Source organism: Cyprinodon tularosa, unplaced genomic scaffold (assembly GCF_016077235.1).
Source record: "Cyprinodon tularosa strain WSP-4 unplaced genomic scaffold, ASM1607723v1 ctg540, whole genome shotgun sequence".
In the NCBI taxonomy this organism is placed as follows: Eukaryota; Metazoa; Chordata; class Actinopteri; order Cyprinodontiformes; family Cyprinodontidae; genus Cyprinodon; species Cyprinodon tularosa.
The window spans coordinates 625,801-642,853 of NW_024039275.1; the positions used below are offsets into that span (position 1 = coordinate 625,801).

Sequence of the window (17,053 nt, forward strand, 5' to 3'; positions counted from 1 at the left end):
GATGTGTGGACTTCTTCGTGGTCTGGGCCAAACTGTCGGAAAACCGTAAACGCCACACAAATGAGGGTTACATTTCCTAAATCCTGACAAAAATCCCTACGTTTCGATGTATAATTTATTTCAATTGAGTGAAAAATGGGGGAGTGAGAAGAATTTGTTCGGAAAAACTAGAACAGCTCAAAAGCTAGAGCACGCACTCTAGCAGTTGAAGAATTCCGTCCATAGACTTCCATTATAAATCTGAAAATCTTTAAATTTTCTTTAAAAGTTTGAAGCTTCACTGAAGCAAAACTTTAAAAGTTAGCAAAAAGCTGAGTTAAACAGTAATAGCAGAAAGACACGGAAACATTTTAAAAGTTGAATGGTGTTTCTAGCTGAAAGTATGCTGAAGTAGTTAAAGGTCGAAGATGATAAAGTTTTAGCTGAATTTAGCAGAAATCTAAGAATTCTACATGCATTTCAATGGGACAAAAAAAACGCAGAAAAAGCAGAATATTGCGAAAACTACAAAAAATATCTTTACCAAAAGACATAGCACAATTCTCCTGAATAAGCTGAACGTTTTCATACCAAAATTGTTGAAATCGGTTGAAAACTGCGGGACTAGTTAGAGTCAGAAAATTTTTAGGTGAACAACAATAAGTGGGAATGCATAAGCATTCCCACTTGATTAGAAATATTGATGAGAGAAACAGAAGGGAAGAAATAATTATGACTAGATTAAGAGTAGGACACACCTATTTAAATGACACTTTACATTTAATAGGGAAGAAAAGTAATGATAAATGTGAAGGATGTGGAGAGAAAGAAAATGTAGAACATGTATTAATGAACTGTAGAACATATGAATCTGAAAGAGAAAATCTGAAAAGAATTGTTGGAAGGACAGGAAAAGAAGTGAGTCTTAAAGGCACACTATGCAACATTTTTCAGTTAATTAATGTGTTCCATAACGTTTTGGATGATTAAATGAGTCATTTCAGGTTGAACAAAGGTATTCTCGGCCGCCCTGGTGGTCTGTGGGGGAAATACTGCACTTGCAATTGCAGGAGCACCGACCCGCACCCACAGGCTCAGAAGTCTCGTGAGAGTCAGTCTTGCTTTACAGCCGAGAACTGCTACACCCCCCAGTTAAAAACATTCTCGTTGCTAGCACAGTGGCGATCCTTGTGCAGTTATGCTACGTTCGCGCAGCAAAAGCAGCAAAATCATGTCTGCTGCTTCATTTTTGCTGCTTGAACCAGTTAGTTCTGACGCTCTGGCTGTGCGATGCAAAAGTGTGTCTGACGCGCGTTGGGCGGAGCTTCACTATCCTTTCTCTGCCTTGCAGCTATATTTGCTGTGATCATTTGGAATAAAGTAGTTTTAATATGTGTTTAAATGAGAAAATACACCTGAAAACGTAATCAGTGCCGTCAGTTCATTCAGATTATTATCCTGCCTTCAATATTTTTTCTGTCGGAGCCGCTCAGACCCCCACATACCAGCGGTGCGCCGACAGAAGGAACCCCTTCATCAGCAGCCTCTGGCCAGGTCACGTCCTCGCGGTTCACCGCGGCAGCTGGTAGGTGTTTTTCATCTAAATAATCCAAACTGCATATTCTGCCGGCAGATTTCTGCATTTTAAGTTAATTTAGGCGTCAATAAACTGTTTAAGAGGAGAGAGATCATAGCCTCTGATCATCAGCGCTGTGTCTCTCTCCCTGCTTCAGCTGCTCAGACGCGCTGGGCCTGCTGCTCCTTTGCTGCGCCTTGACGCGCGTCAACCATTGACTTTGCATGTAAACTCGCTGCTTCTGTCGCGCCAGCTGCGGTGTGAACGCAGCATTAGTCATTCGTTGCGTTCGCCTGTCTGCTAAGCTCAAAACAACCGCGCCTGGCTTGACGGAGAAACCAGGAGAACAGCTGTGCATATTTACGACAGTGCACTTTTACTTTCGCCCTCTGGGGGGAGTCTCGCTGGAAAATCAACACCGGTTGCATAGTGTACCTTTAAAGGAATATTAGGAAATGAAGGAAACATAATGGATATTTATAGAGTAAGGAAAGCTTTATTTACTTTTCTTAAAAACAAAAGATTAATAAATAGAATTTAATAAATGTAGAGAAAATGTTGCTACACACTCGTGTACAGTAGGTGGCGGTATGCACCTAAAAGTTACTTGCAATCCGCCATTAATGAAAAGCAGAAGAAGAAGAAGAATTTCCAATATGGCTGTCCTTGATGTGCCTTCCCGCAGGCTGCAGCGGGATGCTTCTTAGAATTCGGGGAAAAGGAGGACGCATTTTGAGGCTGCATTTTAAGCGTCCTCAGAATTTTTGCCAAATGGGACGGCCTCCGCGCAGCGTTGTGACGTCACCGGCCTCAAAATGCGTACTACCAAGTACGCAGCCTGCGAATTGAGACGCACCCAATGTTACGAATGAGCGAGCTGCCTGTGGCAAGATGGCCGCCACGTGCGGACGTCGACCCCCATTGGCCAGCAGCGCGGACGAGACATCTAGCCTTTATTATGGATATCTATGCGCATAACGAGGACTCTTGGAATCCGACCAGACCTCGGCGCCTCGCTATGACGTAATCGGCCTTCGAATCCGGTCTTCTAAGGATGCGTCCTAGGTTTTCGAACAGAGTAGTAGTCTTCTTATATGCTTAGCTCAAATTTTTATTAGATAATATTAGTTGATAATTCACTTTTAATTTACTATTCCACAATAGCTGAACTCAGAAATTTTCAGGATGAGATAAGAGACAGGCTTAACTGAGCAGGAGGAGTGTGTCCTGGCTTCATCTGCTCTACAAAGGTCAACCCAGGTCCCATGGGTGCAGCTACATCAAGCCAGGTGTAGGTTATCAAGCTAATTGCAGGTTTACTTCAAGAGACAATGAGGTTGATCAGATTGTTTCAGCAAACAATAGCAGATCAACTATTAAACAGCCTAAAACACACCTCCTATTCTCTGAAAATGTCATCATTTTATGAGTTACTCATCTTTCTCAAATTTACTACTAACCTAAAGGGGAGCAATGGAGGCCAACATGGCAGCAAATTATTAAAGATAACATTTCTGATATGCTTACAACAATGGTAGTACACTTCAGTCACAAAAGAAGTACAAAGACTGGCCACACATATTTATCCATTTATTGTTTTAACAAAAAAAGGAAATACTTCAGGGCTTTTTTCCCTTGCCAAATAAACCAGAGCACACCAAATCTCTGCTGTTGTGTGAAGAAAGTCATTTTACAGTCTTTGTTCAGAAAGTCTGATTAAACAAACATAGAATCAACAGAGCAACACGCACTGAAAAGAAAATGGCACAGTTACAGGATATCCCCAATTTTGCCCAAATAATAGAACTCAAAATCCTCAAACGTTATAACCAGCTGCCCATTGAAAACTGCCCTTGGATCTGTTCAAGTAGACTTGCATTAAGAAAGGCGCCTGTCTTAAAATGGCACATAGTGTGAATGTAGATGAAGATGTCAATATGTTTGTATTTACACTGTAAGAGTTAAAAATAACACATTTTTATTTTAAAGGGTTTGAAAGGTCCCTGGGGCAGTCAGAGCCCTGTGGGGGGTGAGCCGTTTGTCCCCTCCGGTCTGAAAGGCTTGGGAATCCGTAAGAATGGACGGATGGTGTAAACATGGATGAGATACTGCTTCAGGTCTCAAAGACATGTTTCAGTTTAGCACATCAAAATTTCAACTGTTTGTATGATTTCCAGTGTGTGTTAACTTTTCAGTACCTTTTCCATTTTGGCTTCATCCTTGTTCAATAAATAAAACCACCGTGAAATCTTGACTTGCACCCACATTTCAAATTACTGAAAAAACTGAAATAAAAAGTCAGTAATTTAAAAGTAAAAAACAGATTCCTAAGCCACAGAGATGTCTTTACCACTGATTTTGGTGATTACGCCTTAGAGACAGAAATATTTACATTTATATTTACTTTAGTTACATAACTTTTTTTTTTATTTGACAAATTAAAAAAGATGTGTTACAGCTGTGTTATGAACACAAGATCACAATAAAGGCTGCCGACTTGATGGTTTTTTTTCTCTCACCAACGCCCTCCAGAAGAAGTCTTAGGTCATTACAAAAGAAGCTGCCTGATTGCAGCGTCTCAATATACCATAGGAAAGTTGAGTGGAAGAATGAAGGGTGATTAAAAACGTGTGCCAACAAGAGGTAACCTGTGCTCGTTTTAGAGGTTTGGGATTTAAAATGCTGCAGAAATTGGTGTGTTTAGAGAGCATAATAGCATTTTTTTTTTTTACTATGCCAATATAAATCCTTAGACAATGTAGGAATTAGGGTTTCACAATCAAAATCATGTTAATACTGCTAAATATTGTCATAAGAATCAGTCGTGATAATCGTGCAGCCCTAGTTAGAAATGTCTTACCTGGGCGTAGGAGAAAAACGACTGAGACGTTGTCTTTAGACGTCGGTTTAAAGATTAAAGCTAAATGTTTATTTAATTTACAAATCAAAGTTCCTGAGTGTGGGTGAAGAGGCCAAATTAAGAACCCAAATTGCTTGAAGTCCAGATTAAAATTTCCTGTCTAAACTGATATGCTAGCAAACTGGAACGACATAGAAGCCAATTATTGAGACCCAATAATGTAGAGAAGGTAAAGGCCACATTAGACCAGCCTGGACTCCCTTCATACTATAGAGCTACAGGATTATCACCTCCATGATGCAGAAATCCCCACTACAAATTTGACCAAATGTTAAAGCATATATTGTACATCACATGGACACACTTTTTAGTTGGCTAACACATTTCTATTAAAAATATTAGAAATGTTATTTTCTTGTTTTTAGGGAAATTTAATTTGGGGATTTTCCTTAGTACTGAGCAAAAGGGGTTCAGTTTACTACAAATACTAGAAGCATGTCACTAATACATCTGTACTAAATAATTTTCACTTTTTCAACCGGATAATTAACCGTAATAAGTTTTCTTTTTAAAGCCATTATATTTATTTTTTTAAATAACTATCCCTGATTTTCCAAAACTTAATAAGGTTAAGGGTATAGATGTGTGAAGATTGCATTCAGTTATACCCCTACTTATCCATACTCCTGGCAGATTAGATTTATTTCCATCTGCCAGAATAAATGGAGGAGGTTAGAATTTATGATGATGTTTAGGACTTCAAAGAAATGAAATTCCTCATCAATGATAAATACCCATTATGCTTTTATTTGAGAGACATCTGTCTCTTATCAAATTAGAAAACTTAATTAAATAACTCATCTCCTAGGGGTATTAATAATTCTGGGCCCAACTGCATGGCAAAAGGTGTACTTTATGCCTAGTAAAATAATCTCCAAAATGGAAACACATCTATTATTTTACTGAAGGGTTGTTTTTTTTGTGATGATGAAAGATATAATTTCTGTTTTCATTTCTGGTAGCACAGAAATAAAAACTTGCCGATGCTGTCTCAATCATAGCAACAAAGATATCAATAATGTTCGGCCATCATTAATACAGTCAAGGACGACCAGCCGGTGAAGGGGTGGCTTCCTTGGCCCCTGCCGGTACTGTCGCTGTACTGTTCCCAGACATACCCTGTTTCAACATACTGTGAATAAACATTGTTTATAATGTTAGTCCTGAGTTCCTTATACAGGGCAGCTGCCTTCTCTTGGTATGGCCCTTCTGTGTTGCCGTAGTGGTAGAGGGCTCTGACTGCCAGGTAGTTGATATTTATCCAAACCGGTCCCCTCCAGTAGGGGGGGTCATGCTCTGTGTTCCGCTCCATGTAAAGAGGATCGGTCTTGGAAAGAGAGCGCAGGCCAAAGGGCGTCCACAGCTTGTTGGGGTCTCTCATGTCTCGGAGGATATGTTCCAGTTTGGACGAGTCCGGCTGGAGGATTTGGAGTAGGAAGGGGAACAAGCTGACATAACCCAGAGCGTTGACGTACTGCAGCTTAGGGGCCCTGCGTACGGAGCGCACCAGTCGTGCCACGGGGAACTGATGGCGAGGCTGTCCGGGAGGTACGTATACCTTCTCCCGCTGCAAGGAGACATTCTGAGTGTGGTTGCCATAGTCACTGTAAGCATGGAGTTGCTCTGACCAGTGGAGGTCGTCCAGCAGGTTGTTGTCTGTAAGCACATTGTGTTGGAGTTTATAGTCCTCATGGGGCTCACCTAAAAGTTGCGCTATGCTAGCCATGATGCCTGAGGACAAGGCCATCCAGCAGTGCAAATCCACATGCCGCTCGTCTGCTGACGGATGCGAGGCCCGGGGGTAGTCATCCAGCCCGGAGGTTAAGGTTTTAGGATTGAGGTACAGGTTGGTGTCTTTGTCTCGCCCACGCCAGCGGTAGGAATTGGGTTTTGGCCCCGTCTGTGTGGTATTGTACCATTCAAACCAGGTTTTAAGCCTTGGGAAGAGCCTTCGAAGGAAAGGCAGGGTTGGTTTAGACACTGCCTCATCTGACCTTGAAGTGAGCTGTTCAATTAGTTCCTGCAGGGCTAAGAAGAGCGTAGGTGGGTTTGCGTTCTCGTTCCGCTGAACGATAAACTCTGCAGGGACTTTACTGCGAGCCTCATCTCCAAGAATCTGCTCACGGGGGATCCAGCCCTCGATGTTCATCAGGTCAAACCAGTGGCCGATGGCCTCTCTGGTCAGCTGGGGATCCCACTTACTCAGCAGCAACTGGTGAAATCCCTCATCCCAGAGGAAGCCTCTGGGAAAGAAAGAGCGTGATGGTACAGCAGTGAATAAAGCACCTTCAGGGTACAGGAGAGGATATTCATTGTATACCGACTGTACCACAGACTCGCCGTAAAAGTAACCCATTCCACCCAACATGTTGCTGAGCGCCGCTTTGGGAAATTTTATGTGCGTCTGGCTAAAACCTTTACTCTCTAGTCCAAAAATCTTCTCAAACTTCAAATTAAACTCAGCTTTCCTCTTCTCCAGCTCCTGAGTCATGATGGAACCAACAAGTTGGTTGGGACGATTGGTGAAGCTTCCAGACTCAAACAAAACTTCAATCTGGAAAGGTGTCTGAACAGTAACCTGGTGGACCACAAAATCCCCCTCTTTCCGGGGGTCAGCATGTTTCTGCTGGTTCTGGTGGTGGTGGGGTTTGTAGGTGTCCACGCCGATGTAGTGCCTCTTCTCACCAGACGGAGGGCTGTAGACAAACCTGCGGTTCAGGCTCAGCTTCACAATATCAGTCAGCTTCTCCAAGCCAGGAGACAGAGTCTGAAGGTAGTTGTAACTAGAAAGCAGAGATGATTCCAGTTAATGAAGACGACAGGGTGAACATAGTTTCTCACAAACATTTCTGCTCCATGAAGAACGTCAGTGTGTTGGAATGTGGTGTGTAAAAAGAGACTACATTTAACTGCTGATTTAGTGCCTGTTGTCTGGTGCCACATTTGCCACATACAATGAACCACATGAGGAGCAATACCACCACCTTGTGACCAAAATGTGAATAAAATTAAGCGTAGTATTTGCAGTATTGAAGGAATTAAAGATGATTGTACATGCTGCTGTAACTGCATTTCAAAGCTATGCTTCTGCATCCATAAAAAAATGCACACAACAGAGCCTGGACAGAATAGTAATCACACACATTTCCAATAACATATAAGGTTGTCGACCTGCAACTTTAAACTATTAAAAGAGGGCCTGTTTTAAAATGAACAATTTCTTCTAATTTTAGCATCCGTTTGAACAAAAATGATGATGATTCATTTAGATGATTCATCTACATGATATTCATATTAATAAACTGAGACACTGAGGTTTATTTAGAAATACACAGATTTACATTTTGAGGCTGATTCCCATTTGCTGTTTTTATGTTGATTCCTGTTGTTATTAAAGAACCATAATATAGTAAGATATTTCATAAGCAAATAGTCATTAATTATCTTTACAAGACGTAATTTTTTTGAGAAGGAACTTAAAGATGCAACATTTTTACCTTAATAACACCCTTTTTTAGATGTTCTCTAAATGTTTATGCAAAGGTTGAGTGTTCTGTCGTCCTTCCCTCCTGGCTGTGGTTGGAAAACCACACTTACCAGTTTCTGTGCCACTGACTCATTGGCAGTCTCACAGCTCTGTCCTGGAGGTGAGATAAACAGCTTTACAGCAGCCAAATATAAAGCCATTTATTTAGCAGCAACAAGTCTTCTGCTGCACTTCTCACAGGTGATTGTAGACTTTTGGGTGGGAGGGCGACATGATGGAGCCAACAAAAAAGTTAAAGAAAACCTTTATCAGAGGAGGAGGGCGAGAGAAAAAGAGAATAGAATTGAGGGGGGACTTGCAGAAGAGTGAATTTGGGCAAAGAGTTTGCGAGAATTTGGCAAAACCTCAATCTAAACCAAAGGTGCAAAACTGATATTGACCCGTTATTGGACTCTTAAGCGCCATATCTGCTGACTTGTGTTAGAGTTACTAGTTTGTCTTTGGAGTTATTGATTTTCAGCATGCCACTATGAGACACAGTTAAACTGAATCACCTAGTGATAACAAATAAAACATCATTAAATCCACTTCAGTCACACTGTAGCTAACTTTGATTCTTATACATATTTCAGAGCAACATCAAAACGTGGAGTATTTTTGTCTGTGTAACATACTGTGTTCAACAAACAACTCCAGTTACGTACAGATTTCTCTGTGCATAACCTGACACAAAACAACATATTTTTCTCTCGCTATAGACAGGGGATAAGAACCATGTCTTTTCTTCTTCATTAAATACATAAAAACTCTAATACACTTGTTATTTTTGTGAGTGAATACTTTGGCAAGTGTGCACCCAGAGTGCTGCTATAGTTATAAACTACATTATAGCTGCTTTTGTATATCAAAAAAGGAACATTTATCAGATACATTTTACAGAAGATCCATAATTTGCACGAGGTTATAGTAATAAAATATAATTTTATTCTTTCAAGAATGATAAAAGATGGTTTTATCCTCTACTTGCCTATAGCCCCCTCCCCAAATCGAAATTTCCTTCCTTAAAGTAACATCTCTAGGCTATCTAGAAATGTTCAACTTAAAAATGTAAGTATTTTTATAATTATGCCAACATTTCCTTTCCTTTAGTCTTTATTTCTGTATTTGTGCCTTATTGTTCTCTTATCCACGAATAAAAAAGTTTGTTTTTGACCTCTGTGGGTTTCATTGGGACAAGCTTTAGATATCCATCTGTTGAAACTAAAGATTTATTCCTGACTCACAGAAACAAATAGGTTTAAAGTCCTTTTTATCCTTATTTCCTGGTATGAAAGAACATAGAAATAGCAATTATTAAGTAAGTATATTGTAGTAACTTTGAGTTCTGCCTCCACTTGAGTATTTACCTGGCATATTTTGGGCTCGATAGCTCCCCAGTTACAGGCTTTCTGAAAGTGATCTTAAAGTTTCCAAGTTCCTCTGAGAAACCGGTGATGGAAGCCAGGCGGTTCCTCTCCTCCATGTGAGTATGGAGCGATCCCTGTGTGTCTGCTGCTGCGTAGAACATCAGCGATATGACTGGAGGCTGGGGGGCAGAACTCTGTATGGCAACAACATTAAATAAGCATCAAACATTTTTCATAGTAACTGGAAAACACTCAGAGCATCATCATATTAAAAGGATATACATGCATAACATCACGACAAGCTCAGCTACAGCTCACATGTTGTTTGGCTGTGATCCTCCAGGTCCAGTCTCCTCCATGGTCCCCACCAATCCGCTTAACAAACTCAGTGGTCAGTGTGAAATCATTATCTCGAATTTCCTGGACGCCAAACGTCAGTCCGTCATGCATCAGCCATCCATAGCCCTGCAAATGATCGCCTTGCTCACAAGTATGCCTAAGGTTCATGTCAGAGTTGGAAAACTGACGCATCCACATCATCCCTGCACAAAAAATTAAAGTAAATAAATCAGTATCTAGCAAAAGACAAAAATGTAAAAGTTGAAAAGCTTTTAAAATAAAAAAAGAATAAAAAATGTAATGCAGAACATGTAATCTGGCCACAGCAAGATATGAAGTTTTATCCTTAAAAAAAAAAACATACCGGTAGTTATATTGTTAGATGTTAAACTATATTGGTTAAATCTTTCTTCATTGGCAAAATGTTTCATTCACTCTATGAGCTATTATCTATGTTGTGATTGCAGGTTAAACTCTTCAGCTGCAGAGGTAATATCAAACTTAATTTATGGTCAGTTGAAGAGTTTCTAAAGGGGAACCTGCTTGGCAGACATGTATGACTGCACGTATGTTTAAAATCATCCCAGTGTTATATTTTGTTATTGTTTTGATCAGTAGGTGTTAATGAGTATGACCCTGAAAAAGCATTTACTCTGTTTGGTATTTGTATTTTTAATCTTGTGTTGTATTGGTTGTTTTTATGTAATTGTAAACCCTAGGGACAGACATCACAAATAGGCTTAGGCTAGAAATGTTCATCAATTGTTCCTCTAAAATGGCTACACCAATGCAGATTCTGTTAAAAACAGCCACTGTAACAGGAGATGGGTATTAAAACTCAAGGTATATTATTATGTTACAGTAGCACTTTTTGATCTTTGGTGTATTTTTTACATAAATTTTACACAGGTAGTAATAAATCTGAATAAATCTGTATTCGTATCTGTAGTTTTATAACTCTGAATGCAATAAATATTTAGTTTTATAATGGAAAACATGAAATATAACTCCATTTATCCTAGTAGAAAACAATGTCTACTAAAATGGATGATTAGCTAAAAGATTAACAGGAAAAAACAGGTAATACTTATAATCAACCCCCCATCAAACTGTTTGTAGAATAGCCCAATAGGCTGGCACGTGTGTCGCCATGTTCATTCATGTATATTTTTTAATTTCTGATATCATATAAACGTAAAATATTAATTTTTTTAAAAGAAAACTAAGTTTTTCAATCACTATGCTATAATCTAATGTACATTAGTATAGGGCTAGGGGATTAACCAATTTTATGGAGACATTCAAATCTGACAGTTTTGAAAATTTGCATTTTGGAAAATCTGGATTTCTTTTCTTTTTCTCTTTTTCCACAAATGTACTCCTTGGGTTTCCCATATTTAGAGGGACATCATTCTGTAATATAAAACTGCGCAGTTTTAAAAATAGAGATATTTATGATAGAGATTTTAAGATGACACGGTGCAGTTCATACTGAGATGGAATAACCTACCGGCATTTACATATGCCAGTAGGTTATTTTTCACCCATTTTAGATCTAAAGTGGTTTGTTAAAAAAAAATCCCGGGTGACATTAGGGACCGAGCTTTTTTAAAATTACTGCATGAAATGAGAAACATCGAAATAAATATGATATATTAGCATTCAGCTTGAAAATGTCAAGAGATAATTTTTGCTCCATGTTGCCTAGCCCGACTGTAATAGCACTATAGGTTAAAACATCTGGTTACATTTTCATTACAATGGCAGCGCCTGACAACCTTTTTTTTTTTTTAAATCATATCTACAGTGTGAATTTGGTTTCACTTTGAATTCATGTAAACTCCAAGAATGGATGCATTTTTTAAAGTAATTTATGCAACATGTTTTTGATCTTTAAAACAAAAAGAGAACCTAAAGTAAATGATTTATTGATACAGATTTGTTCAGAAACGCATAAGAGATTTTATTTCCTGCCACAAGCAATGACGTACAGATGTCCAAAATAATATAATCTTAGTCACCATTCCTAAAAGCATGGCATCTTAACATTTTTAAAATCTCTGCTGAAATTTTCACCACCTAAATAAATTAGATTTTAACCATAATTTAAATATCCCTGCTCAATAATCTGTGTTTAAGTATGAATGGGCCCCTACCTGTCACAATGGACCTTGGGCTTCTCGTTTTCATGCCAAAGTAGACCTGAGGCCTGTAGGAGCCCCAGAACCTCTCCGAGGAAACTTTCGCAGTGGTGCTGTTGGCGTCGAGGACACGAGGTGATGGATGCAGAGTCACCACGCGTTTCGACAGGCTGGACCGCATGTAGAGGGCATAAAAGAACCAGATAAGACTGAATATGCAGAGCCCTATGGAGATGTTGATGAACACTTTCCCAATATCGGTTTTCTTTTTTTTCTCTTTGCGATTAAACGCAGAGGGCCTCTCGTCTCTCCTTGAATGGGGAGGAGCGTCACTTGTCACCACCCTCTTCCTCTGCCTGCCCATCCTGGCCTTCTGAAGAGATGGAGGGGAGAAAAATCAAGCTTCTTTTTTTAAATAAAGTGATTCTAGGTATAACAACAAAACCATTAATATGATACAGTTTATGTTCAAGGAGTCAATTATGAATGGTGAGTTTTTTTTTTAAAGCAGAGGTGTTTGAAAGCATATGGGGTTAAAGTTGGTATCGATCCCTTGATGATGCATTGAACTGAAAAAAGAAATATAGATCTAAAATTTCTGAATGGATTACTGAGATAAGTATGATAAAATACATAACGCCAAACTTTTTCTCTCAGCCATAGAAATATTTCAAATCAGGTGTCCACAGGGATATCAAATATCAATCAGGATTTTAGGCATGCAGGCAGTTTTTACAAACATTTGAGAGAAAAAATATGGGTTACAATTGAGGTGATGAGTAGGGCTAAAACAATTAAGTGGATTTATCGTGATGAACTGTTTATTGAAATAATCGTCAACTAATTTAGTAATCAATTAACCGATTATTGCAGTATAGTATAGAGACTCTAAAACATGCCTTTAGCTGACAAAGAAACCCACTTAGAGCAGCAATTATACCAGAATTGTAAAAAGAAAATGTTAACATTTTGTATTTTTTTTAAAAACTTGTTTATCTGTCAATAAGCTCTATAATATGCTTTGGTTTACTTTCACAAAAAAGTGTTCTTTAAGGAACCTTTTGCTATAGGTGTAGTAATCGATTAATCAAAACAATTAACAGATTAATCGATTTGCAAAATAATCATTAGTTGCAGCCCTATTAGTGAGCCTCTTAAAGTGGCGGTTGGGCAGTGAATGCTAACGATCGCAGTGCGGAGACGTCACAAAGTGTCAGCATAGTCAGTCCCTAGAAACCTTAAAGGAATAGTACACCCAAAACACGATTAGCCTTCATTTTCTACTCACCCCCATGCTGAACAACACTCTGGAGTACTTTTTTGATATCTCAAATGCATCTGGAGATCTGGGAGGCTTCTTGCTGTCTGCTGACATTCAAATAATGGAGGTCTGTGGCGCCAGAGGCAGAAAGGTCCATAAAAGTCCACAAAAAACGTGTCAATATTCCTCCATACTGCTCGTCCAATGTATTCCAAGTGTCCTGAGTGGGTAGCGTCCATAATTTACTCGAAACGAAGTCATTTAGAATGTTTTTAGAGCATAAACAGTAGCGTATAGGATTTCCTAAAAGCGCGTTCACGAGTCTACGGAAACCGCGGCAGACCAAACCAGACGAAAGTGCGCATTCAGCTCGGCAAAGAACTCATGCTCTTGCTCAACACTGAAGTCCTCAGACATTTTTCTTTCGTTGTTTCTTTCTTTGCACAGGTAAACAGCATATTTCTTCTTCTACGCTTGCATTATTGGCAGAGCAGACGCTGAATGTGCACTTTCGTCTGGTTTGGTCTGCCACGGTTTCCGTAGACTCGTGAACGCGCTTTTAGGAACTCCTATACACTACTGTTTATGCTCTAAAAACATTCTAAATGACTTCGTTTCGAGTAAATTATGGACGCTACCCACTCAGGACACTTGGAATACATTGGACGAGCAGTATGGAGGAATATTGACACGTTTTTTGTGGACTTTTATGGACCTTTCTGCCTCAGGCGCCACAGACCTCCATTATTTGAATGTCAGCAGACAGCAAGAAGCCTCCCAGATCTCCAGATGCATTTGAGATATCAAAAAAGTACTCCAGAGTGTTGTTCAGCATGGAGGTGAGTAGAAAATGAAGGCTAATCATGTTTTGGGTGTACTATTCCTTTAAAACTTGTAGCTTTCAGATTAGCTTAAGACGGATAGAGAGCTAAAGCACGCTTCAACAGGAGCAGTGAAGGTAGGTGCTCTGGAGAGACTAATCGTTATTCTTAATCTTGGAAACTGATGGACAAGTTTGTGTTTGGTGGTAACCAGGACAACCATCCATGTTTGACTGTAAAGGGTTGGTAAAATAAAAAAAAAACACACAATATTAAAAAAGCAAGGTCCATACAAAATGGCAGAAAAATGGATAAAGACCTCGGGGTTTAGTGTGAATAGGTGGACTCCACTGTCCTGACCTCTATCTGTAAGAATAACTTTGGGATAAATTAAACCGAACACTGAAAGCCAGGCCTTGTCCTCCAACAAATCACTTCAGAAACATGGTTCTGGGGGAAAAAATACTCATAAACATGCTCTTAAACCTTTGCGGAGCGCCTTTAAACAGCCTTGGACAGAGCTGAAACCCTTATGGCTGCAAAATATGCCACAGTGAACTCCACAGATTAACAATGGGATGCCATTTAAATTCCTAAACGTGTCAAAACAGGTGAGAGAACACTTTCAGTATTATTATTATTGTTTCAAATGTTTTACAATATGACCTTTTTCATATCATTTACATAAATTTGTGGATATATTGTGTAATGGTGAAGAAAAACAAGTTATAAACAACATAGTTAACTATATTTAATATCTGAAAGGTCCTTTTAGAGAGAGCATCGCAAATGAGTTTTTTCATTGCTCATAAGGCCATTGTAGATGGCATAAATAAACGGAGGAACCTTTCAACCAGCTGGCCGGCAGTGTGCAGCATCTCGTTCTACCAGTCTATTATACCTCGATATCTATGCTGTATTTAATCAAATTGTGTATAAACTCATACACTATTTTACCTTGCATCTCCTAGGATGTATCATGTTGGGGATTGACGATATAAATTAGTTTTTAATGCATCTAAATTTAGGTTTTGATTTGTCCTTTTGTGTAAAACTTATATAGGCAATGTTTGAGAAAAAGCAATAATAAAATAAATAATACCAACCGTTAGATGTATTCTTTTAACTTTAAGTGATATTGTATCCACTGTTCAAAACTCGAAACGTTACGTCTTTGCATTTAATATAAATAACTCAGATATATCTATTTTATATTGCTGTTGTGATTTCTATCACCTGGTAGCCATATATACCTTTGCTAATGTTGAAAAAGAATGGTTTTAATAGGCTAAACTACATGTTTCTATCACCAAAAAGCTTTAAAATTAAATAAATGTTGACTTTAGTTGCAGTATGTGTTACAGACACCTGTTTTGCACCTTCACTCGATTCAGCTTATCTTTTCATGCTTTATACGCTGCTACGCTAAAAGCTAACCCAAGTTTTGCCACCTACGACCATCAAATTTGCAAATACGACATTACTTAGCACGACTGTTAATGAACACGGCTCTGTTTCGCAGTTCTTGCATAATGTTCATTGAGAAGGCTAATGACTGACCTGTGGAAACACCCTGATTCTCAGCTGCTCATGATCCTGCGCTGGCTAGCCTGCTAGCCACTTCCTGGTTGATGGCTGGCTTCCTGTGACGCGTACTAGTGAAGGGTGACGTGTACTAGCGAAGCGTTGCAGCGATTCACCCACACCTTCCAGAAATCATCAACTACAACAAAAGGGGGCTGTTGTAAAATGTTCAACATGATGGGTCCCACTGGTTTTGCTGTCTAGGGTTTTATAAAATCAAACACAGGAAAATGACAACAGGAATCGGTTCAAAGTAAGAGTCAATCAAGACGGAGGTCTTCAACAGGGGGTTCCGCGACCCCTAGGGGGTCCCTGGAGGTACTGCATGGGGGTCGCGAAAGTTTTGGTTGATTAGACTTTTTAATATATTCCCCCCTGCAACTTTTTTCATTAATTGAAATGTCTTTAAATACACATTAACATGAATTAACACACAGATAAATGGAGGCAGAAGATGTCCTTCAGTCAACAATGCACACATTCAGGGACACAGCTCTTTCAAGCTGGACACCATTTCATTCACAACACCTGTCCCATCAAGCAGGAATCAGAATCAGAAATACTTTAATAATCCCAGGGAGTAATTATTTTGTTAAATCACTCCATCTGTAATAGAGTGACCATAGGAGCAGTTTGATATAACACAATTTCATACACTATATATAATTAGGGGGTCCCCGCTCCATCTCGCCATCAGTTTGGGGGTCCTTGGCCAGGAAAATGTTGAAGACCCCTTTGGAGTGCAGTGGGCTGCTCCCCAAAGGGAGGTTGGATCTTGACCTTAACTGCAGGTCAAGATCCAACCAATGGTTTCTTTAGCTGTTTTGAAACCTTTATATTCATATTTTGTAAGCCACAACTCTGAAGGTGTTTCAATTGAATTTGCTTTCATAGACTATCCATCCATCTTCTTCCACTTATCCGGGGTCATGCCACGGGGGGTAGCAGCTTCAGTAGGGAGGCCCAGACGTCCCTCTCCCCAGCCACTTGAGCCAGCTCCTCTGGAGGAATCCAAAGGTGCTCCCAGGCAAGCTGAGAAACATAGTCCCTTCAGCGTGTCCTGGGTCTCCCCCTGGGCCTCCTCCCAGTCGGACGTGTGTGGAATACCTCACCAGGGAGACGTCCAGGAGGCATCCTAATTAGATGCCCGAGCCACCTCAGCTGGCTCCTCTCGATGTGGAGGAGCAGCAGCTCTACTCTGAGTCCTCCCGGATGACTGAGCTCCTCCCCTTTCTCTAAGGGAGATCCCAGACACACTACAAAGAAAACTCATTTCAGCCGCTTATATCTGCAATCTCGTTCTTTCGGTCATGACCATAGATGAGGGTAAGAACGTAGATCAAGCAGTAAATCGAGAGCTTTGCTTTTTGGCTCAGCTCTCTCTTCACGACAACAGACGCCGCACCAATCCGCCTATCAATCTCCCTCTCAAGCTTCCCCTCATTTGTGAACAAGACCCCAATATACTTAAACTCCACTAGATGCAGTACAGCCTCCCCAACATGGAGTGGGCACTCTACCCTTTGCCGGCTATAGACC

The 17,053-nt window shown here is 39.8% G+C and overlaps 1 protein-coding gene across 2 annotated transcripts; it reads right to left on the minus strand.

The window, feature by feature from the left end:
* Positions 1 to 3,132: 3,132 nt before the first annotated feature.
* mogs (mannosyl-oligosaccharide glucosidase) lies at positions 3,133 to 15,635 on the minus strand. 2 transcript variants are annotated; one of them, XM_038304750.1, is made up of 5 exons: positions 15,491 to 15,635; positions 11,864 to 12,221; positions 9,687 to 9,910; positions 9,369 to 9,562; positions 3,133 to 7,258 (listed from the first exon to the last, which is right to left on the minus strand). In XM_038304750.1, exons 2-5 carry the CDS (start codon positions 12,210 to 12,212, stop codon positions 5,488 to 5,490), a joined length of 2,538 nt encoding a protein of 845 aa, XP_038160678.1. In that variant the 5' UTR covers positions 12,213 to 12,221; positions 15,491 to 15,635; the 3' UTR covers positions 3,133 to 5,487. The 2 variants fall into 2 exon arrangements, with proteins under 2 accessions (XP_038160678.1, XP_038160679.1); XM_038304751.1 differs by having other exon boundaries at positions 11,864 to 12,218; positions 15,491 to 15,610.
* Positions 15,636 to 17,053: the final 1,418 nt, after the last annotated feature.